The following is a 24,872-nucleotide window of genomic DNA, read 5'->3' on the forward strand; positions in this document are numbered from 1 at the left end:
TATTTCATTCATAAACCTACCAGTGCCATACTCCTCCATTTCAGCCGTCACCTCAAACATGTCCCGGTACGTTTGATCTCTTGGGCCAAATGCTGATACCCTAATGAAGTGCGTTGCACAGCCCGTTCTGTCCGTCTGGGAGATAGAACGAAAAAGTGGTGCAAAGGTTAGCCAACACCTTCTGAAACCAAATAGATCAAGATCTAGAACACATATAAGCAGCATTAATATATATGAGGCAAATGACAGATAAGAGGAGTAATATTTATATGAGTGATAATTTATGTAAATGTTCGACTTACCTAACCCAAAATAACCCCAACACTACCCCATGCATCGGATGATATTTAAAAAATTCTAGAATAAGTCGGGTTCATGTAGGAAGTATTTACGAGTCAAATAACTGCCAGCCAACCCCCTAGGCTGCAAGGTCTAGTTGCCACTTGCCTGCAGTTGTGATGTCACACAGATGTCTTCTTGCTTTTCAGAATAATGCCATGAAAAAAGGCCCTGGCCCTCTCTACAACCTACCACCTTGATGGACCCAAGGACAGGCTTTCCATAGGTGTATCTGTCAGAAGGAGCGCCTCGCAAGGCATTGGTGGATTAACAGTGGGAGGAAGCAATGATGACCACAGGCATGATGGGACTCAAGGGCATTTTCCATGAATTCTGCATTGTGGACACTCACCTTCCACAAATTTGTATGGGTACTTCTTGGTGTAAAATATTTATGACATTAGGTAGTCTAATGTTGACGGCATATTTTGGCAAAACTGAAAGGACAAGACTAAGTATCATTATCCAAGCATGAAAAACCACCTAATAAAATCCATCAGATTCAAATTGTTTCTAAAACAACGTTTACTGTGTAGTACCAGTACGTGTGTGCACGTGTGTGTGTATTTGTTGCAGTCGGGGGCAGACCGTATTCCTTGATGTCAAAGGAGCGAGAGGTGCTCTCTCCTTTCTCCGTCCAGGCGGTGATGGTGTAGGGTCCCTGGGCGGCCTCTGGACTCATGGGGTGAGAGAGGTCCAGGATGCCACTGACGGCGGCCCTATCCAGCCACTGCGCGATGCGGTTTCTGTTGGGGTCCTTGGCATCAAGTGAAAGACATGGAGACATGTACCAAATCACTGCGAATCGAGCAGGTATTGCTGTACTTACAGATGCAACTGATTATTTAAAACCCCCAAGATTACTCCATTTCCCTCCTATGCAAAGTCCATGTGATTTGCAGTGGTGTGTAATACCTTTTTATTAAAGGTTGGAATGAAACTATTGAAATATATTGAAATATATGTACACCAAAATGTAGAAAAAATTATTATGTACTACATTTGAAGAGTTCTTACCTGAAGCTCAACTGTTTTATACTGCAAATAAACGGGAAGGACGTTTTTAGACATTTTATATTTATTTTCATAAATACATTTCCAGATTTGTATGGCCTTATCATACTATTTGTATTTTCTATTCTTTACTCACAAAAGTATTTTCCTTCATATTATCTTTAGCTGAGTAATTATAATCAATAAAGACCTTTTTATATGACATATCAAAAGGGAAATTCTTACATAATGACACCAAAAGAATAGTAGTATGGAAGGTAATGGAGAGAGCACCAGAGAGCTCAGCCTCCACCCCCCGTCTGGAGGGCGGCTGGGGTCAGTTTGACAGACAGGAACAATTCATGGCCCTCCAGTTTGATGAAGGATTGTAAATAAGAGGACATCACGTACCAGCTCATTGAAAGGGATGAAGCCAGCGTCCATGGAGACGATCCGGAACTGGACTACAAATAAATAAATTCAGGTGTATTCAAATATATATTCAAGTCTGGACATTCAGAATGTACATGAGTCAAAGGTGATCACAAACAATCAAAAGGACAGCCTTATTTTCAAATAAAACAATAATCAAAAGTAGAACAATTTGGTTTCAAGTGGTACGTATTTTAAGCACATAAGCTGCCCCCACGTAGCCATTAGGAAGCAGGACCGAACATATAAGCCGTAAATACTGTACATAGCCACAAGGGGAGCAGGACATTACTGAAGGCTGCAATAGCTACTCCATCAACAGAAGGCAGCACCTCAGACAAGTGAGGAAGCCGAGGCTAATACGTCACATATGCCACGCCCACTTCACATAGGCCACGCCCACATGACGGGCAATAACGCGTGATTCAAGTGGAGAGGACAGAGACATAGGTAACCTCGGAGAGAACCGGGCTTAAAGGAGCATTTCACCGGTGCAGACATGAATATGTATTGAAATTGGGTCCTATATGTAGTCGAATAATAAAATAAAATTCTAATTTGGTGCCGTCTTGACCGAGAAAAGGCAGAAAGTGACTTTTTGGCGCTTGTGGATTGAAGACAACAACTCCCACCATGCACAGCTTCGCTGGCGGCCACTCCCGCTGATCATCTCCGCCTATCGGACACCTCCTTGTTCCATCTACTGTTCTGGTGACCTTGGGTGTTTTGAAAGGCGCCTCTAAATTAAATGTATTATTATTATTATTATTATTATTACTAATGGAACAAATCAGCGTGGAGCTTGAACCGGGGTCACTAGAGTAGTGACGCTGGCACAGAAGCATACGGCCGACATCTTTCCTTATTCTGGGTGGAAATAGTAACATAGTTACGTCATTAAATGCGTTTATGTAAACATTTTTAGCGAGAAATGTGCATTTTAATGTCATAATGTTCGCTCGTTGAATTTGAAGGATGTTTGGTTTGATAGTTATGACGAAGAGGGAACGCTCCATTCACTTGCATGGACAGCGTCTCTCAGGGACGTGCACAAGAATTTTGAGGGGCAGTTGCTCTGACCTGAAAAAAGCCCCCCCCCCCCCCCCCCCCCAAAAAAAAACTTGTAGGCTATATGAAGTACTGAGAATAACAGCGTCTTTATTAATATATAATTACAAATAAGTAAAACACTGAAATAACTACTACTAACGATAATGCAGAAAAACATGACTTGAAGAAGAAGAACATAACATGAACACAAACATAATTAAACAACATCCTATCAAGTCACTGATAAGTTTCTCCAAATTGACATTTTAAAAATGCAAAGCTTCAAAAGAGAAGCCTTCAGAACCTCTTCTTTGTCGATTGGTATGTCCTTCTCTATGGACAGCAGGAGGAGGTCAGACAGCCGCTCTTGACCACACTGATTTCGGATTTTTTTCGGAGCACATCACTACCCTGTAGTAATGTGCTCCTCTTAGCTGCCTCCTTTAGTTGTCTCTCTCTCTCTCCTGAATCCTCCTCTTTTCACTGGGCATTTCGGCTTCACTTAACAATAACAAACAATAGGCTACCCAAAATAGTGATAAGATTTAGGCATGAACCATTTTGAATGAAAGAATTCATGTGATGTATTACTTCCATCATTTATTCTTCTTGTTAAAAGGAAATGTTAGAAACTAACTATCAGCAGACATGTAGTTTAGTTTGCCTAAGAATGTGTAGACTATGTGATAACGGGCTGCTTGTCTGCAAGCTAGCTAGCTGTCTGATTATTTAGGCTAAACGTTACGTGGCAAACTGAGCCTGGATTTATGAAGATTGTAATTAATTTCATAAAACGTGATGATGATTGTTTGTTTGTTATACATCTCAAATTCACCTTTTCCGAGAACATCAAGGCAGTCGTCTCACAGGTGCCGGTGTAAGTACCACATTGGCTCGGCTACCAGATCGGCTCGGGGTCCGTCGTCTGCTGATTACGTTACACAATATCATTGGCTGTACGCTTGAATGGGCGTAGGCTACATTGTGATTGGCTGCTAAGGGACAGTTGTGATTGGCTGTTATGTGTTGTAGCTCTGGCTGTCGTCATAGCAACCACAGCGAGCACATGTGTGAGCGCGAGTAGGTCTGTCTAGTTTCGGTTTGTGTTGCCAGATTGGGCATATGTCCCGTTTTTCCAGCATAACGTGATTCAAAGTAGCCAAATCAGGCTGAAAATGTGCCCAATCTGGCAACACGGACGGCTTATCTTAACAGCCAAGATGATTCCGAGGGACGTTTTGTTTTTAGAAGAAAACTATCCATACAGATAGGTTGGGAATGGTCTATGTTCAAAATGAAAGATCATTACAGGCTCTTTAATTTAAGCCATAAAATACCTTATTGCTGTAGATAGCGTATTGTGTGACGTAATCAGCAGACGACGGACCCCGAGCCGATCTGGTAGCCGAGCCAATATGGCACTTACACCGGTGTTCCGGTCGCGTGCAGCGCTGCTCACACGACGCGCCCGCGCGGCAACTCGCCGCCTCCATTAATTTCAATGGGGGAAGGGCGGCAGAGGGGCGGCGGCAAAAGCGGTTGTTGCCGCGCGGCAGAGTTTGCCCTCCCCCAACTGACTTTCACTCTCAGTGCCCGAACGGAATTGAATGAGGCAACGGATACTTTATGAAATGTTTCGAGTGGCGATTTTTATAGGCCTACATGAAATTCTGCATCCATTAAATGATTAAAAAAAAAAAAACTTTTTTTTTTTTTCCTCGGAAGGGCAACCTGAGTCGAGGAGGGCATATGGGCAGTTGCCCAAGCAACCTGAGCAACCCCCCTGTGCACGTCCCTGGCTGGTTGCTAAGCAACCTCAACGTTTTGGCGGACTATATTATTGTTATTTATATCCGAGATTATTTAATCTAACCCGATCTAAACTCTATCATGCACCCAAACATGGCGGCGTTTGGGTTTCCTACCTCGGACTCCTAAATCCAGCGCAGCCACAGGCGCCTTGGCGCGTTGAACCAATTTTTGTGACACACAATGATCAAGCGACAAGTTAGGCACGTTACACGCGTTTGGTGTGGCCGTAGCCCGTGTCCACCAAAAGCGTTTTTTTATGCGGTTTCACCCAACAAATCGGCTTCGTGTGGACGGGGCCAAGAAGGCGAATACACGTCACCAAGACGGGGAGACAGCGCCAGGCGACTTACGACACTATCTGCCAATGGATCGTGGATGCCTGGGCTGATATAACAGTCTCCACTGTGGTCCAAGCTTTCACGAAGGCAGGAATAATCACTGAACTGCCAGGCAACAACAGCGACAATGACTCGGATAATGACGAGAGGAATCCGGGCATGTTGGATGCCGTAGGCCTACTCGCCCAACTGTTCAATTCGCACACACAAGAATTCGAGGAATTCGTAGACGGGGAATGAACTGAAAAGGTGATCTTATTGTTAAGAGATATTGATTGATATTGATATTGTTAATATGCACATTAACGTTTGAACATCGTTACCATGGCAGTGACCGGAGTTGTCAGAACGCTTAATAAAGTTTGACTTTATCTGACTGTTTTGTTGACATTCTCTATAGCACAGCTCGGTCTTGTCGATGCATAACGCAACCCCAGTCAAACGTTTGACTGCAGTATCTTCTATTCTATGCGCCTAATAATCCGGTGCGCCCTATATATGAAAACAATTCTAAAATAGGCCATTCATTAAAGGTGCGCCTTATAATCCGGTGTGCCTTATAGTACGAAAAATACGGTAGTCCTCGTTTGTATTTCTTTCGAAATGGTGAACTTTTGCATGGAGCCATCTTCTATGTCAGATCCAGTACCCTCCGCCAATGTACTTCAGTTTTATCAACAGCCTCTGTTATCTTAGCTTCAGACGCTGTGGATGTTAGTTTCTGCTGGTGAAGTCCCACCCACTGGCACTGCTCTAATAGGTCTGTAGCGTCAGTGGGTCCCACCCGCTAGAGGGGGGTGGGACTAGTGGTTGTAGTCTTACGAGAATCATCTCCTCTTACATTTCCTGTTTTCTTGTACGCAAAAATCGTCATATTGCGTCATAAAAAACAGGAAGTGTTGGAGATCGATACGGATCTCTCCAGTCTCTCCAGAAAATAAGGGAATGATGCTAGACCATTCAAAAATATGCGGGGGGTTCTAAAAATACAAAGCTTATGGTGCGTTCGAGTATTCTCTGCGAACCGACTCGGATCTCGGATCTGATGCCACGCCCACACTTCAAGCGTTTTATTATTTCGCTCGGTCGTTGGAGGAAAACATGGACGCCACCCGGAAAGCTGTTGTCGAGGTAGCATTGGCAGAGGACCAGGCGATCCAATATAAGTAGGCTATAGGCCATAGTCAAGTCAAGTCAAGTTTATTTATATAGTACATTTAAAACAACAGTAGTTGACCAAAGTGCTGTACACAAATACAATATATTTGTGTACATTGGCAGAGATACGGACGCAGTAAGGTATTGCAGTAATACGAGTGATTGAAATGACCATTTAAACTACCAAAGTGGTCCAAGCACAATGAAAACAGTTCATACTTCAAGTCACAATGGGCGCAGCCATCTTGAATTCTGTCTCGGAATTTCGCTCGGTCACCACTGAGTTCAACCGAGATGGCGAGATCGCCGTCCTCGGAAAAGGGGCGTGTTTGTGCGAGTCGCTAGGCAACGTCCTCGGACCTCCGAGACGGATGGATATTAAAACGCACCATTATGTGAAATGGGTGAAGTTTCCCTTTAAGCCCGGGGCTTGAAGCTCACGATATTGTCCCTCACACGCGTTAGATACAATTCCCTCCCTTAAGCTTCATAGTTACCATACCGAAACATGCCTACTTTAACAAATAAAGTGAGTTAAAAGCGACCAAGGATTGGACTACTTTCTTCCAGAAATAACGCAATACAAGGAAACCAAACCCATATGTATTTCAGATGAAACCCCTCTATCCATAAGTGATATGGATCAATCCTAGTCCAAAGTTCCCCTTAAAAGGTATTTCAGATGAAACATGAAGACGGTTACTAATGCCCCTTTTCCACCAACAGTACCAGCTCACCTCGCCATGACTTAGCGTGGCACAACTTGGTTTGGTTTCAGGCACGTTGTGTTTCCATCTAGAAAGTATCTCTTTAACGTGGGCTGGTCGTCATAGCACGCATGCACGAAACTGCGACATATTTGACCACGTGACACATTATCAGACAGGGTTACGCACAGAAGTGTCTCCACCTCTGTCACGGTCCACGGCGTGCTCTTGCGCGCTGATCCTGCCATGTTCAATAATCAATCACTATTTTTGACGCTGATGCTAGTATTTAAAGATGCCGGGTGTTGGTTGTCGGGTGTTGGTTGTCGGGTGTCGGGTGTCAGGCTCGGACGTCGCGCTCATCATTATTCGGCCAGTGGCGGAACTCTGGCCAATCAGTGGCCAGTAGGCTGTTTACGGCACACAAAAGTATGATCAGATCAGCTCTCTTGGAACCTCGACGAAGGTGAGACTGAAAAAGTACCAGATACCAGGGGCCTCATGTACTAAGGTTGCGTACGCACAAAAACGTGGCGTACGTCCTTTTCCACGCTCACGTTCAGATGTACAAAACGTGAAATGACCGTAAAAATGTGCGGTCCCCACGCCAGCTCCAGAGCTGTCGTACGCACGTTTCTACAGCTATTGTTCCTTTGGCGACACTTGGAGGTGACGCTGGGAAACTGGGAAAAAAGGTGAAAACAATGACTCAGAGTGATTTGCACATCAGAGACACACTAATGAACAATTAACACACCTTGCAATTATATGGGTGGCTATAAAAGCATGCGCAATGGATGAAGAAAATTGTTTTAAAAATGGCTGCGTTAGCGTTGTTAGAGGACATCGCAAATGGTCAAAATCGAAGGGAACGTATATTTAGGGAACGCGAGGACTTAGGCCTACTCGCAAATGATGATGATTGGCTCATGACCCGATTTCGTTTCCCCAGGCCAGTATTACTGGAGCTGCGCGCAGAGCTGCGGCCGGCCCTAGAGCGCCACACAGCCAGGAGCCAGGGGTTGTCCGTGCCCAGTAGGTGCTGACCACGCTGGGGTTCCTGGCAACAGGGGCCTTCCAGCGGGAGCTGGCCGATCGGTCAGGAGTGTGCCAGTCCACCCTGAGCCGAGCCATGCCAGCTGTGTGGGACGGAATCATCATATGAGATTAATATGAGTCCAGACCGGCCTCATATGCATTAATGCATTAATATGAGATAATTAATGCATTCAAAGCCGAGCCACGCCGCCTTGCCCTGTGAATTCAGTTGCAGCGCAAATATAGCAGCAAATACGTTACATTCTTAACCCAGCAGCGGTGTTGGTCAGATACTGATTAAATGGGTTTGTTAACCATGCGTAATAGTATGGCTCCATGAGTATGCGCACACGTTCTATGTGTTCTTCATCTCTGGGCACTGCGTCCCTTTATGTTTTGCAGCGGTTGCATTTGTTCTCTGTTAAAATACATGGTTAATGTATTATTTTGGAGTAAATAAATTTGAAAAAAAAAACAGGAACACCACTTTCTGGCTACGCCACTGGTGTCACCGATCAAAGCGGCCACTCTCAAATCGAAGGGGGAGAGTTTCAACCCGTATCATGCGTTAAATCCTAATTTGAATAATTTAAATCTACTGCGTTATTTCTCAGTTATTACTCCAGAAACATCTCCTTAGAATACAAATAAAAACAATTCTCTATATTTAATCCCGTCATTCCATACTGTCCACTGACGGCGCGACTGCATGGAATAAAGCATCTGTCCAACATGTGTCAATAACATAATATTTTTATGTGACACTGTAAACACATAATCAAATGTCAATTAAATCCCAAGTGTGGAAAACCAAGCCACACTCCTCATCACAAACGTTGTCCGTTACTCTTGATGCTTTTCATGACAAATCCCTATAAATACAGAGGTCTGCGCCGTGGTAATGCTGCACTATATGGCACTTCTGGCGGACCATGCAAATGGCAGGATTCGGAGGGAGAGGGTATTTAGGGTCCATAACACTAGGCTACATAAAAATATGTAACTCTATGTCAGACCACTTCTTTTTTAATTCTGGGACTGTGCGCTCCGTGCTACTGACAGAGTTCACTGCTGCAGCAACATGTTGCCACTCACTCTGCTTTTTGTTGTTGGCGATCCCAATCCCGTGACCGCCGAACAAAACTACCTTTCGGGCCTCCATCTCACCCACAAGTGTCTCCACTTCAACCTCCGTGAAATTTCGCTTTTTTGCTTTTCTCAGTACTTCTGCCATTGTTTCCGACAAGACATAATACTTGCATCTGAGTCTGTTTTTATATGCAGATCGAATTCATGAGGTCATTTGCATTGACCATTTATGGTTAAAAAGGGGCGTGTACAGGGCGGAACGTGAAGCTGATTCAGCTGCGCACACTTGTAGGCATTCTGTGATTTATAAAGCAAAGACGGCGTGCGTACGCAGGGTTTTATAAATCTGAATATTTTTTGGCGCACGCAAAACTTGGCTTTTGGGCGTACGTACACTTTTAGTAGCGATCCCACGCACAGTTTTATAAATGAGACCCCAGGTAACTTATTTTGGCGGACCGAGTCGTGGCAAGTTGAGCTGGTACTGTCGGTGGAAAAGGGGCATAAGCAATATGGAATTAATCCTGGTCCAAAGTTCCTTTCAGAGGAAACATGATGTAGTGGGTCGCTAAGTGATGGATTAATCCTGGTCCAAAGTTCCCCTTCAAAGGTATTTCTGATAAACACGATGCAGTGGGTTTCTACGTGATGTGGATTAATCCTGGTCCAAAGTTCCTGTTAAATACACAGCAGTTCTTATCATGCCCACCCCCCTCAGGTTGTTGTGGGTGGAGACGGTGAAAGGCTGAACAGCAACCACACACCATATGAAAGAATAAGAGTCTGCCAGAAGTGGTGAGGAGGCATTGTCTATGCATTGATGAAGGACGGGGACTAACTCAAACAGACTTTTGGTTTCCCTTTCACAACAGCTTGAGAACACAAATATCATTTCCAGGTTCACGGATGCCCAGAAGCCTACGCTTTGATCCAACCTTTTTATTGCAGTAAACAAAAAATGCAGAGCAAAATTTGTGACTACTGCAATACAGTGTTTCCCTCTCCCTGTAGGCTGGAGGCTTGTGACGGGGTGAGCACATGTGTACCAGTCTGTCCAGGCTTGTAGAGCGGCTTGTCCGTCACGATCAGATGAAGGAAGGCTGGAGGGGCGATGAGGACCTTGGTCTTCTTGCTCATGACGGCACTCTCCCCCTGGATGGTCACATTGACCGTGGCCACCGTGCTGCTGGTCACAATGGGAACCTGCAACACCACCCGCCCCATCATCAAGGGCTCAACGTAGCTTTGAGGTACAACAACGATGCACTGAGATACATTCTGCTGACGGACGAGGGGGGGGGGGGGGGGGGGGGGGGGGGGGGGTTTCATTCCGTTTATACACGGCACCTTCTCAACGAGCACCCTGAGATCGGTCGCCCAATGACAGACTCTCTCTACAGTCAGCTCGCGCAAGAAGGTGGAACGTAAGGGAGATACCATTTCCAGAACTTGGAAGGCCGTAATAACCATAGACATATACAATGGTAGTAACTAGTAGGTTATGTGAAAGACCCAGAAACACAAATATGCGACGAGCCAAAAAAAATAAAAATAATAATAATAACAATAATATATATATTTTTTTTTGCGACGAGGCAAAATACCGGACGTTTTTGGAATCCCTGCCGGACGCATTTTTTAGGTCTCGAAAAGAGGACATGTCCGGGAAAAAGAGGACGTCTGGTCACCCTAGGTTAGTAGGGGTAGTCGGGGGAGGTCTAGACTACTGATGATGAATGGGACTTTGGATAAAACCCTGCTCCGTTGAAATTAGTTTAAATAATGAAGTCATTTGTTGGTATTTCTCTACTAGAGGAGCAGACCTGAAAGGTGGAGCAGCCGTAGTAATCCGTGGAAACCGTCTCCTCCAGGATGACGGTGCTCCCGGACTGCGCCTCCAGAGTCACCCTGAGGGCCAGCGGCTCCGGGGGGGAAAGGACGTGGGCGCACAGCGTCTCAGATGCCCCTCCAGTCACCCTGGAGCTCACAGTCACGGCGTAGATGCTGACGAGAGGAGGAGGAGCGGGGATCGTGATGTCTGTGGTCAATATTAACGGGATTTCTCTTCATTGATGCTCCCATCTGATTAATATTACAACTGATTGTTTACGTATGAAATATAACTATATTATTTGATATGTTCGTGTGCTTAGATTTTTTGGTCTTTGTATTAATTGTACCAACTATTCTTGAGTCATTGTTATTTCTGTCCGGCAAAACTTTTAAACCCTGGTATAACCAAAAGCATATCCCTTGGTGGACTTGATTGCAAGCAATGTAAAGGAAAAAACACTCAAATGCTTCTATGTACAAACATTCCCTTGTAATGGCAGATTGGTTCACCAATACTAATGATGTGTTCAAAAACATTCCTGACAACCCTGATATTATTTTTCTGGCTAAAGATAGGAGGGAGGAGCTGTTGATGGAGGCAGGTTGTGTCTTTGACCTATATATGGACATAGCCTTTTATGACAAAATAACCAAATACCAGCCCATCAGTACAAGGATCAGAGACCTAGGTTATGAATGCAAATTGATAGCATTAATCTTTGGCAGTTTGGGGCAAGTCCACAAACTCACAGTCAGTGGGCTTGGACTGGCAGGGCTCTCAAAAACCAGAGGTAAAAAACTGCCCAATTCTGTTCTATTTCAGCTACAATAGGCAGCCTTGCTGTGTGGCACAGGTGATGTTTCTTGTATCCTTGAGTATCAAAGCTTGTTATCTTATTATCTAATATTTTAATCCTTTCTCTGTACTGAATGTAATTTGGTGGATTCAAATAAATTATTCAAATGTGTGTGCGTGCGTGATGTAAACCAACCTGCTTGGGAGTGCACAATTGCGTAACAGCATTTAGTGTTGTCCAAGTAGGGGCGGATCTACAGGGGGGGGCCCACTTTAGAGCCTTGCCACCCCAGCTGCCCCCCTAACCTTTTATTCTTAAAACTGTATTTGTAAAAATAAAATAAACCGCCTCTATGTCCACAAGCCTCTCAAAGCATTGAAACAAACTAGAAAATGAACTGAAGGTGAATATTTGGAAATGTAATCTTAGGCCCATTCCCCTCAAACGTAACCCCTTGCAACAAAAACCGGTGTTGTAGTACAAGTCCTGTCGGCCTACGTTTAAGGATTCTTCCCACGTACTGTCGTCTCATGCCCCCTTGCCGAGACCCTTTGCCACCCCATGTCTATGTTCCAGTTCCGCCAGTGTTGCCCCGTAATGGATTTTGAAACGAAATATCTTACTTAAGTGTGCATACTTACGTTTCGTTGAGGTGGGCGTGGGTTGGAGACCAGGCAAACGCTGTCCAAACCAGCACGCACAGCAGGACAGGTGCCATGATAATGCTTTCTGCGGAACACACCAACCAGAGTCTGACCACAGGAGGTCCATATGCTCAGAGTATTTTATCAGAGACTTTAATCAGGCTATTTATACCCCAACTATCCAGCCACTCTCACCGAAATCAGGCGGACCACTGCCTCCTCCCTAGTCCCTATGAGAAGTCGAATTTACGGGAAGTCCAAAAAAACAAAAAGCAAAAGTCCATTCCCCCCCTTAACACCCCCACCCCCAGTTTGAATCCATGCAGAAGCCAGTCAAGGCTTGCTTTGAGTAAATGTTTTTTTAAATGAGCAGGATTTCACAGGGATGAAGATGTACAGATTCTCTTAGTACATTAGAAAAAGCGTTTGCAATATGAATGAGCTATATGTAATGCGTGGTGGGATAGCAAATGGCAATGTGCCAGCGACCCTTCAACAGGAATGACCCTGAGTACGGGCCGCCTGCTCCTAGTAGCAGCCGACTGCAGTTCCAGCGGTGGTCAGTGGAGGGCAGCACCGCTGTCGGGCTGCAGGGATAGTTATTCATGTTTCTTATTTTTCTTTCTTCTATCTAGAGAGGATCTCATTAAAATCTGCCTTCCCAATTTGGGGTGATGAAATCTGTATTAAATCAATATTAACCCCCTCCTCCTCTTCCTCATTTTTTCATTGCCCCAGCAGAATTCATAGTAAACATGTATGGAGCACATTTCTAATCTACCATCTGTTGATTCCCCCTCCCCCCACCATCCCATCACAGACCCTAACCATGCAGGCATGCACACAATCATACTGTATGCATGTGGGAGCACCAGAGACCAAAAACAACACCCCAAATCCCAGGAAAAGTGTTGTGTTATGCAAAAAAGAGAACTCTCTTTTTCGCATAGGAAATTTCCTTTCCTATGGAGATGACGCGGAAGCACTTGGAGGAAAGGCGGTTCGAATTCTAAAAATGCTTACGAAAGGAGCCTCAATGCTTCTTTTAACCCTCCTTTAGCATAGTTTATTCCTGAGATTCCTTTGCGAGAGGAAAGGAGATAGTGGTATCCCATAATCCTTTACGGCGGCAATATTTAAAGCAACATTCCACTAACAAAGTTTACGGACTCTACGCGAAGAAACTAACCCTAAACATAATTATTTGAATATAAATGAATTCATTTATTGCTGGTTAGTAAGCATATCAATTACACCATAAGAAAATAAAATGCCAACTTCCCATTTAAGAAAGACTGCTGGGGGCAGTTAATTTCCACATCAACATAAGTTTAGCCTTTTTTTTTCCACATGTGAATTGGAATTCAAGTGGCCTAAAACATTCCCGTTGGCCAGGTCCGACCTAAGTGATTCTCACTGTTGGCGATAACCTGATTGAAATCAATACGACAAGAATGGATCAAAGAGCGCTTGTTTTAGTCAATCTTTGGAAAATTGTAGTTTCACACCAGGCCCCCAGGACCGGCGCATACTTCAGCAATCCACCAGTGCTCAGAGGCCAAGCCTGGTATTGCAGCTGTTTAAGCCATAGTTCAAGTTCAAGTTCAAGTTCAAGTGTTTTTATTTGTCACATACAATAAATTGAAGTGAAATGTTAAAGGGTCAATGCTCCACACTGTGCAAAAATAAATAAAAATATAAAATAAAATAAATTAGTTAATTTATTTAGATAAAATATATTTTTTTAAATAAAATCAAATTTAAAAATAAGGTATTGATGAGGTGATGGCGCTGTTGACGCTGAAGGGGTACACCATGTCTCCGTCCACCAGGCCGGGCGTGTCCACGAAGGTCAGCAGGCTGAACTTCTTCTGCTTGGAGCTGGAGACATCAGCGGACAGGTAGTCGGTCACACCTTTGAACTCAAGGAAGGGTCGGAAGTGGGGGTAGAGGTGCAAGGTGGCGTTGCCCGTCAGTGATTCTCTCTTGCGACCGCTTGTGATGAAGGTGAAGCCTTGAGTCTCAATAGCCACGCCGGTCTTCTGAATGTGCTCCTCAATATACCAGTTGATGAAGGAGCTCTTCCCTGCCGAGTGGTTTCCCATTTATCATCACGAAGATCTTCTCCCGTGGAGGTAGGAGATGCACGTCCACACTGCTGGCGATCTTCACCAGACCGTGTTCGCTGTCGACGTACAGATTGTGGCACTCCTTCAGAATGCGCTCCCCGGGTGCGGTCGTGGTGGTCTCCAAAGGATTCGCCACCGCGCGGGGCTTTCTGCTCGACATGGTGACAGCAGCGCGGAGCGGCGGCTGCTGCTCCATAGACATCTTATATGATAGACGGAGCATCGAATGCTACCGCCTACTGGCGCTGACGAGACGCGGGGCCGCCATCTTGGAGTGGTCATCCGCTCCACTCAGTGTAATCCGTTTGGCTGGAGCAATGATCTGTCAGCGCATTTAATTAATCATACCTCACTGAATACCACTGATTTTCATGCGTTTTTTTGTCATACGTGTAGCTATGATAAAGGCCACATGGTTTGGCGTGTTTTATTATTCAATACTAATTATACCAATAGTACGGTAATGTTAAATCTTGCTTGTGAAAAGTAATCCCACGATTCCTATTATGGATTGTCCGCCGATTTGAGCAGGAATACGCTGAACAACAGCCCGGCATCCTGTTTCTGCTGCTGTTGCTGCTCCCGGTTGACCACTCCAAGATGGCGGCCGTATTTCTCGCGTCCCAGGAGCCAATGCTCCGTCTATCTTAAGATGTCTATGGTTTAAGCTGGCTGTGGACGGGGGTCCGTCATTTCATGTGGCCCAGAAGTAGATATCGCCGTCCACTCCAATACAAGTGGGGAACAGGATTGTGTCTCCGCAAAAAATGTCTGGATATCAATCAAAGGCTCATAATTACCTTCATGCCATGTCCTAGAAAAAGTAAGTTTTTTCTTTCCAAAACGCCACCTCAAGCGTTTTATTAGCCGTTATCTCGCTGGGGAAGAGGGGTGTGCAGCTGAAAGGAGTCGTAGTGAAACAAATGGCATCCGAGAGGGCCTAGTTCAGTGCTCCGTTAACATGTCCGATTTTTGGACTGGTTCTTCTGCTGCTCAATAACTCTCACGGTCCTCTGCTTGCGATCATTGTGATTCATCATGTATTGATCCATTTATTCAAAAGATCCAAAGACAAAGAAGCGGTGCATTACGGTATCAGTTCTATATTTCTGCATCCGGTACGTCACAGACTAGGCCACGTGTCTTGGCCCCATAACGCGGAAGCAAATCGCTCCTGTATGTTACCCTGCGCCACTGAGCAGTTTGTATAGAAATGAATGGGCGGCCATTTTCCAGTCCCTGGTCCATCCTTTATTATGTCCATGTTTCACACGAGAGACGCTAGAGGTCCGCAATACCCGAAATGACGTCAGTTAATAAGAGTGGAGTCAAATTATTTTAAACAGTGCTGGTTTTTCCTATGTTCGAAAGGAAGCACCTTTTCATCTCTCCTTGACCCGATGACGTTTTCCACAAACGTTAAAGGCCCACTATGCAACTTTTTTAGCCAAAATTACATTAAGCATGCAGGTTGTGAGTTATGCTGATGGTTCTGCATCCATTTCTGGGTCGATTGGTGGGTGTGTGATTTACCCATGTCGCCTCTCCAGTGAAAAAGCGCATAGGCAACTTGCTCTGTTCGGACCGACACAATCCGGATGTGACGCAGCGGAAGTATCCTCGGAAATGTAGTCAGATTGTAGTTTCGAAAATGCTTTACAGCACAGACACACACCCAAACATGGCACCGGCTAGATATAAACAGCCAGTTGCGAGGCAATTGTTGCATTCATCATGGATCAATCGACTGATAAGGGACCCAAGAGGCGACCGTCGGTGGAACAAAAGAAGAATGGACCAGAAAAGAGATCAGACACGAGTGAAAGGGGAACTATGCAACTTTTTTGGCTTGATTTACCTTAATATAACAGGCGTTGCGAAAGAGTCATTGCGATGGTTCTATTATACATTTTTGTTCGATTGTTCGTTGTTTCGACTCACCCTTGCGCATCTTGGCGGAGAAAAGGAATATGTTTCTGCCGGCGACCCGCCGCCCACTCTCGCGGGATTCTCGGGTCTCGCGAAGTAACGAATTGCTTTACGGCACAGACCCCCAAACACGGAACCGGCTCGATATTAACACAAGTCACTAAGGGATTGTTATATTCATCATAGATCAGCCGACTAAAAAGAGACAGAGAAACCCAATGTCGGAGGAAGAAGAGAAAAGGGAGACTGACCGGCAGAGAGGCCAGACACGAGTAAACGTTGGGCAAGCTTTTCAGGAATAGCGTGAACTGAAAGAAAAAGAAGACTGCAAATCAGACGCCGACTCGGCCGTGTTGCTTTTGAAATTGAAAGTACCCTTGGGTGTCCTTTGTCTTCGTGGTATACTTGATGTTGATAGTCTCTGTACAAATGTGTTTGCTCAACCATTTTGTTGTGAGCCCTGTAAAAATTGTTTTCTCGACCGTTTTGTTGTGAGCCCTGTATGTTTCTAGCTTGCTTGGTTGCAACCATATAAACACCTTTGTTTCCATGGGTGTTTTGCTGTTCGTCTGTCTCGTCCCCCAGATACTGAATCCCCGAATCCAGGTTCTTGTTTATTTAGATTATTATGTTGGCCAAACCTCTTACACTGATTGTTCTGTTCAACCTAAGATAAAACAATTATAATCTAGGATATAAATTATCCGTCAACTATAAAAAAGGATGGATTTATGTTTATTGCAATACAAATACACCCTTTTAAAAATGTATAACCTTGCCTACACTTTATGAACATCTACTTCGGACATGGCTCCACGCATTCTCCGGCTTCTTTGAAAACAAATGCACATGGCTCGCGTAGAAGTGCATGGGGAAGGGTCGTCAACGAGTTGTTACGACAGTGTTGTGAAATATCTACTACGAAGCTGTAGGGGGCGCTGTGTAGAGAAATGTGCGTGCCAAAACCAAGAAAACAGCGAAGAAATGCCCGAAGTTGCATAGTGGGTCTTTAACTTTATTATGTCCATGGCCTTTAAGGAAAGGAGGTATAAAGGTTAGGAGATTTGACTATTTGTAGAGGTTCATGGCGATCTCTCTGCTCCACTCTATGGAGTGGCGAAGTCACGCCCTTTCCGGTAGGGCTCATGGGACCTATGAGATCGAAAAATATGAATGGGTGGCAATGGAGAGAAAATTATTATTTTCTGGTCCCGGTCTTTATATGCCCTGGATTACACATATGTTGTTTGTGGATTTAAATGATAATTTTTCATGCAAAGAGTTCAACCGTTTATTGTGCAATTGTTCGGATAAAGGCTGTAGAGAAAACACAACAAGAAAGACTACACGGCTCGTATGTGACGTCACGCTCCCTGCGACTGGCGTGGAGAAGACCGACAATCTTCCCATCGGCATAACTGAAACTCTGCACGTGCCCCGACTTATGATGGTTTTCACCTCTTTCGATGCTTTTATCCTCCCCTTGGAAACAGCGGTGAAGTGGGGCAGAGAGATCGCCATCTCTGTGCCGAGTTCCAAGTGCGGGTGTGGTGACGTATATCATATGCGTCGAGAGCAGCGAAGATCTGTAGTTCACAAAGCGGCCTCACATAAAACCTAAAATTATCAAACTTCTTCACGAAAATTTTTATTTTTCTTTGCATGAAAAATTATCATTTAAATCCACAAACAACATATGTGTAATCCAGGGCATATAAAGACTGGGACCAGAAAATAATTATTTTCTCTCCATTGACACCCATTCATATTTTTCGATCTCATAGGTCCCATGAGCTCTACCGGAAGGGGTGTGACTTCGCCACTCTATAGAGTTGCGAAGTTACGCCCCTTCCGGCAGAGCCCATGGGACCTATGAGATCGAAAAATATGAATGGGTTTCAATGGAGAGAAAGTAATTACGAGAGTCTGGTAGGCACAGGCTAAGAGTAGGACCTACTCTCGACAGTATGATATCAATTGCTGAGTACCCTGAAGTATTTTGAACATTTAATGTGTTGTCATTGTAATTCTGTATACAATGTGTTAATAGTTTAGATTTTTGGGTTATTGTTACCATTTGCATTGTTTTGAGATGATTTTGTGAATGAGGGTTGGACCAGATCGTCTAATAGGAACGGGCTCTGGTAAGAATACATAATTACATTGTGAAGTGACAGCCAGCCACCTACGTGTGACCCACCCATCTGCATTGTAAAGCGAGATAAACATTTTTTTAAATTGTGGGAAAAGTGGTAACTGTGTTATAAAAGTATGGAATCGGCGTTGGATAACGCAGAGTTACGTATGTAACTCCGGTTCTATGAATCCTGGATGACGGTGCATTAAGCACTGGATATATCCGTCTCGCGCATGCGCAGTTCGAGTACCTATACCAACAAGGTCACATGTGACCCTCGTGACACCGGATTGGCTATATAGCCCGGTGTCGACAGAGGATCTGTTCCCAGAATCTTCTCGCAAACCACGAGACTTCTGAGTGACCTGTAACTCTGGCGGTCATCCACGATTCATAGAACCGGAGTTACATACGTAACTCTGCGTTCTATTTCATCCTTACTGACTGGATGGCCAATACCAACAACGTCACGAAGAATCAAAGCGCTCACCCTACTGACCAGAGACAGCAGAGCTTGGCCTCAGGACCACGCCCATTGGATGGGGAGTGGCAACGTTGACCCGGTAGAACCTGGAGAATGTGCTAGGCGACGCCCATGACGCTGCGGCACAGATGGTCCCCAGGGGCACCCCTCTCAGGGCAGCCCATGATGTTGAGACGCTCCTGGTTGAGGGACACCTCACCCTGGATGGCGGGGGGCGGCCACTGGCCCCGTAGGCGTGCGTTATGGTTTCCACAATCCAGTGGGACAGCCTCTGCTTTGTTAAAGCACGACCCCTATTAGGGCCACCATGGCAAACAAAAAGCTGCTCCGACTGGCGAATACCGGCGGTAGCAGAAATATAAACCCTAAGGGCCCGCACCGGGCACAGCAGCTCGGACCCACCCTCCCCAGAAGGGGGGTCAAAGCGTGCTAACTGGATGGGCTGGTTAAGGTGATTGCCTGGCAGCACCTTTGGCAGGAAAGCAACATTCGACCATAGAGTGACACCCGAGCCATCAGAGTTCCACCTCAGGAATGTATCACTCACTGATAGGGCATGCAACTCCCCGACCCGCTTGGCAGAGGTTATGGCGAGTAAAAAGGCAGCCTTCATGGACAGCCACTTCAACCCCCCTTGACCCAAAGGCTCGAAGGGAGGCGATGGCAAGGCTTCCAGCACCAGCGGCAGGTCCCATGCTGGAGACCTCATGGCTGTAGGGGAACGCAGCCTCAAAGCCCCTCTAAGAAAGAGGGACACTAATCTGTGGCACCCTACCGTGGCGCTGTCAACCCTATCATGTAGGGAGGAGATGGCAGCGACATAGACCCTCAAGGTAGAGTGCGAGCGGCCACTATCCAGGAGGGACTGCAGAAATTCCAGCACCGTGGTCACAGCGCAATGCACTGGATCCACGGCCCTAGCCGCACACCAGTTGGAGAACAGCTTCCACTTGTTTGCGTACTGCAACCTGGTCGACGGTGCCCTGGCACTCATAACAGTACCCCTGACAGCCGCAGTGCACTCACTCAGCAGTGGGTCGGGCCCTGCAGTGGCCAAGCCCAGAGCTGTAGGCGAGAGGGGTCGGGATGCCAGATCTGACCCCCCAGCTGGGACAGGAGATCCCTCCTGTCTGGGAGGCGCCATGGCGAGCTGCAGCAGAGCCTGAGCAGCAGTGGATACCAGAGCCTCCCCGGCCAAAAGGGGGCCACCAGAAGGAGCCGGTGGCCCTGCAAAAGGACCCTCTGGAGTGTCGGCAGAACCAGAGGCAATGGTGGGTATGCATAAAGAGGCCTGTCCGGCCAATCGTGCGCCAGTGTGTCCTGCCCTAAAGGGCTGGACGCTTCTGCCCAGGAGAACCAGAGGGGGCAATGCGCCGACTCCTCAGAGGAAGAGGCCCCATATTGACTCCACCACCTCGGGGTGAAGCCGCCATTCCCCCGGTGGAGGCTTCCGTCGGGAGAGGAAGTCTGCCGCCCGATTCTGTGCCCCCGGCAAATAGACTGCCCGTAGGCTGGCCAGACGGGGAGAAGCCCAAGTCCACAGGCTCTGGGATACCCGGAGAAGTCGTGCCGACCTGGTGCCCCCCTGGTGGTTCACCTGGGAAACCGTGGCTATGTTGTCCGACCGGACCAGGACATGCCGGCCCGTCAAATGGGGCAGAAAGCTGGCTAGTGCCAGCTGCACAGCCCGCAGTTCCAGCACATTGATGTGTTGTGCCACGTCCCGGCCAGACCACCGTCCCTGCGCAGTCCTGCCCTGCCACACTGCGCCCCATCCCGAGAGGCAGGCGTCGGTTGTCACCAACTCCCGGCGTGCCGGAATTGCGCCCATGGGCATGCCTACCTCCAGATACGCTCTCTTTCTCCATGGAGCCAGAGAGACAAGACACTGCAGGGTCACCTTGACCCTCCTCTGCCTGTGCCACTTGGCATCTAGGTGCAGGCTGTTCAGCCACATTTGGAGTGGACGCAGGGACAGTAAGCCCAGAGGCACCACAGCTGAAGCAGCTGCCAGCTTGCCCAAAAGCTGAAGAAACTGAATAAAAAGCAGGCTCCTGCCGGCTCTGAAGAGGGGAAGGAGGCGGAGGATGTCGTTCACCCGTCGAGGTGAAAGGTAGGCCTTCATGGCGACAGAGTCCAGGACCAACCCCAGATAAGTAACCCGTTGGGAAGGGTCCAGGCAACTCTTTGATTGGTTCACCGTCAAGCCCAGCCAGGCGACGTGCGACAGCAGGCGGGCCGTGTCCTGGGCCACCTGGGACCTGGAGGGCGCACAGACCAGCCAGTCGTCCAGATACGGCAGGACCTTCATGCCCTGCGTCTGCAGGGGTGCGAGGGCTGCCGCCACAACCCTGGTGAAAACCCTCGGGGAGAGGGAAAGCCCGAAGGGAAGTACCCTGAATTTGTAATGCCTGCCCCGATAGGCAAACCTCAGGAACCGCCTGTGGTGTGGCGCAACCGGCACATGAAAATAGGCGTCCTTCAGGTCTATGGTCGTAAACCACTCCCCCCTGGCAACTACCCTCAGGGTGTCCGCCGAGGTGAGCATGTGGAATAGTAAAACTTTTAAAAACGTGTTCAGGCCCCTTAGGTCTAGAATGGGCCTGAATCCGCCGTCTTTCTTGGTTACCAGAAAGTACGCCGAGTAGAACCCCCCGGGTTGTAACTGAGGGTCCACTGGCTCGATCGCACCCTTGGCCAGGAGGGCGGATAGCTCCTGGGCCAGAGCTGCGGCCTGCGTTGGGTCGCGGACGACTGTCATCCTGACCCGGCCGAAGGCCTGGGGCCGGCGTCGGAACTGTAATTCGTACCCCCGGGTTAAGGTGGAAACCACCCAGGGGTCTATAGTACAGGCAGCCCAGTAACTGATCTGCTGCTGGGAAAAACAGCCGACGACCGGCCCCGTGGTCCTAGCGCCTGGCCCCCCGGCCTCTATCGGCTCTGGAGGGGTACCGGTGAGGCTCCGCGGCCCGAGGCTGCCCGGGCGATGGGCGGGCGGGGGCACGAAAGCTATCAGCGGGCTGCTGGGCGGGCCGCCGAGACCTACGTAGGCCCTCATCTCGCGCTGGGTAAGAGCATGGTGGCTGGTAGCGGCCCCGGGGGGCAACCGGGGGGGCTCTAGGCCTGCCAGGAGCGGACACACTCCTGTGAAGACCCGACAGCTGCAGGTTGGTTTGCCTAGCTTGGGCAGCTCGCTCCAGCGTCTCCAGGGCAGCTGACCCAAACAGCTCCCCCGGTACCACTGGCACGGCTCTCAGGGCCTTCCTGCATGCCTCCGTCAGGGGCGACTGAGCCAACCAAACCTGGCGGCGAGTCTGGACCAGGGTGGACATAACACGCCCCAATTCCCTGGACATGAGGGCAAAGGCCTGTAGGGACGCATCGCTCAGGTCCTGCGTAGACGGCTCAACTGCAGCTTGTTGCAGCGAGGTCGAGAGTGCCAGCATTAGGTGGGAGAGGGAATTGCCAATCCGCCCCATACGCGCTGCTGCGTCATAGGCCTTCGAGAGCAGGTCATCTGTGACCCTGCACTGGGGCCGAGGACACCTGGCATCCGGCCGCAAGGCCCGATCGGGGGTTAAAATGAGGGAGGCAATGGCGGGCTCAACGGGTGGCATGCGACCCAACCCATACTGCGCTGGATCCCGCGTGGCAGCCAAGGCCCGAGCACTGGAAGAAGGACGGGGGAGAGCCTTGGCATCCTTCCAGCAGACGTGCAGCTCCTTTAAATACTCCTCCGAAGGAGGGACAGAGAAAGGGGCTGTGGCAGGGCTGCGCCTGAAAAAGGCGCTAGGCTGAGCCAAGTCTGCCTGAGGAGCATCAAGCCCCAGGCGAGCCAGGGCCATACGGATGACGGCCCCGATGGGGTTACCCTCTGTGCTGTGCCCAGAGCTCTGAGCAGAGGAGCGGGAGGCCTCCCCAAAAGCGTTCTCGGGAGAGGACGCGAGAGCGCTGCCTTCACCGGTAAGTGACTGAAAAGAAACAAGTGTTACAGGGAGAGGGCGCGAGAGCGCTGCCTTCAGGGCTGTAGTGGAGGGTAAACGCACGTAAACGCCGTTTACGCACCTCTGGAATTTAGGAAATAGAGTTTACGCACCTCTAAATAGCGTTTACGCACCTCAAAGTTCCCTGTGCCTTGTATTCTGCCGTTGGAATAATCGGAAATAAATTCAGCATCATTTTAAAACACCTTCATATTGTTGAACAAATAAACGCTGTAATCTGAATCATTTTCATCTGCGCTGTAGGCCTATGCTATTATGGTCTGTGACCCTCCAATCAGTGCCTTGCGGCTGCGGCAGCGACACCAATCAGGATCCAGGAAAATATGTAAACAGGAAGTATGTAAACACATGGCCCTGCGCGTTGTGGATTATCATGCCTGCCTACCTGTCATTAATTAGCCATGGATATCAGGCGATTTTTGAAGAGACCTTCGAGTGCTCCCACTCCAACAGATGCCCGAAAAAGGCCTCAAGTACAAAGTAAGACTGAAGATGATCAATTCACATGAGTTATTTTTGTGATTTATAAATAAATTTTACTTGACAAACTATTAAGTGACTACGACGAGCATTCAGATTGGCCAATGCGTAGTCATGCTATCCGTGTACTGCCCACGTCAAAATGAGTGAAAGTCAGTCAGAGTTTTACTATCCATATTAAACTCCGGTTTCGGCGTATCAACTTCGCTATAGCTTGGTCGCTATGTTAAAGCCTCAATTTGGAGATGCAAGGTTGGCGGTTGCAGCCGTGGACTCCGCGGCTGAACCGTGGATCGGGCGGATGACGCGACAAAAAAATATATTTTAATTAAATTCGGGCGGTTGGCGGTTTAAACCAATAAAAATATAAATATTTATAAATATTTGTATTTTATATATTATAAATATTTTTATTTTATTATTTATTTTCTTTAAAGTTATTTTCCCAGCAAACTGGCCTGTTCCCTAGAGGAGCAGTATGGGGAAACCAAGTTGAAACAACTTGCCCAAAGGTTCAGACTTGATGACAGAAAAATTCTTGAAGGCTATAGGGATTTTAAGGATAACTCAAGCATCATTCCAGAAAACCTTGCACCACTCCTGAATATCGACCATCTCATTCCAGTTGGCACTGCTGAGTGTGAGAGGGGGTTCAGCTTAATGAACATCATAGTGTGCCCCCTGAGATGCAGTCTGCACTTGGTCACAGTGTCGTCCTTGATGTTTATTCAACTGAATGGCCCACCACTCAGCCACCACAAAGTTCAATCCAACACGTATGTGAAGTCCTGGCTGGTGAAGCACAGGGGAGCCATGAACTCCAGAACACGCCCCTGCAAGGCAGGACCTGACGTGGAGGACAAGGAGGCCCTCTGGGTACTACTGTGAAAAGCATGCATACTAATACACACACATACACACATGCCATAGATAGATAGTTCTTAATCTACACATACTTTTCTTTACTGTTGAAATTTGAATAACTTGAATAAACTACAAACACATTCATTGACTGTCATTGATTGATTTAATATGACTTTAATTGATAACATAATGGAATATAGCCAGGCTAGCCTTACAGAGTCGCAACACTTTGCGTTGCGTTGCGTTGTGTCGAGGTCGGTCTGATCAAAAAAATCATAGTTTACCCACCTCTAATTTGACCACTCCAGCCCTGCCGGTAAGTGACTGAAAAGTAAACCCCAACAGTGTTACAGGGAGAGGGCGCGAGAGCGCTGCCTTCACTGGTTAGTGACCGAAAGAAATACGCAACAGTGTTACAGGGAGAGGGCGCGAGAGCGCTGCCTTCACCGGTAAGTGACCGAAAGAAATACGCAACAGCTTTCCAGTATCGTCAGAGCCCGAGTCGCGTCACAGTGCTTAAATTTGCATACGCGATCTGATTGGATGACGGAACCGTCGCTGCCGAAAAAGTTGAACATTTTTCAACTTTCTAACGCCCCGTGCCCACTACCTCCG

At 47.3% G+C, this 24,872-nt stretch overlaps 2 protein-coding genes across 2 annotated transcripts in view; both read right to left on the minus strand.

Annotated features, from left to right (window-relative positions):
* Positions 1 to 12,377, minus strand: part of LOC130406572 (alpha-2-macroglobulin-like protein 1) — a 31,136-nt gene extending 18,759 nt beyond the window's left edge. The window contains 9 exon segments of the mRNA XM_056612239.1: positions 21 to 135; positions 448 to 571; positions 692 to 776; positions 928 to 1,096; positions 1,357 to 1,377; positions 1,744 to 1,796; positions 10,003 to 10,159; positions 10,780 to 10,960; positions 12,228 to 12,377. Coding sequence (XP_056468214.1) covers positions 21 to 135; positions 448 to 571; positions 692 to 776; positions 928 to 1,096; positions 1,357 to 1,377; positions 1,744 to 1,796; positions 10,003 to 10,159; positions 10,780 to 10,960; positions 12,228 to 12,304 — 982 coding nt within the window. The 5' untranslated portion in view covers positions 12,305 to 12,377.
* A 7,558-nt stretch (positions 12,378 to 19,935) lies between these two features.
* LOC130405662 (uncharacterized) lies at positions 19,936 to 22,754 on the minus strand. Its single transcript, XM_056610835.1, is given in 3 exon segments — positions 19,936 to 20,296; positions 20,298 to 21,992; positions 22,087 to 22,754. Coding segments are annotated over 3 exon segments (2,724 nt in total).
* Positions 22,755 to 24,872: the final 2,118 nt, after the last annotated feature.

The sequence above is a fragment of the Gadus chalcogrammus genome, chromosome 16 (assembly GCF_026213295.1).
Source record: "Gadus chalcogrammus isolate NIFS_2021 chromosome 16, NIFS_Gcha_1.0, whole genome shotgun sequence".
In the NCBI taxonomy this organism is placed as follows: domain Eukaryota; kingdom Metazoa; phylum Chordata; class Actinopteri; order Gadiformes; family Gadidae; genus Gadus; species Gadus chalcogrammus.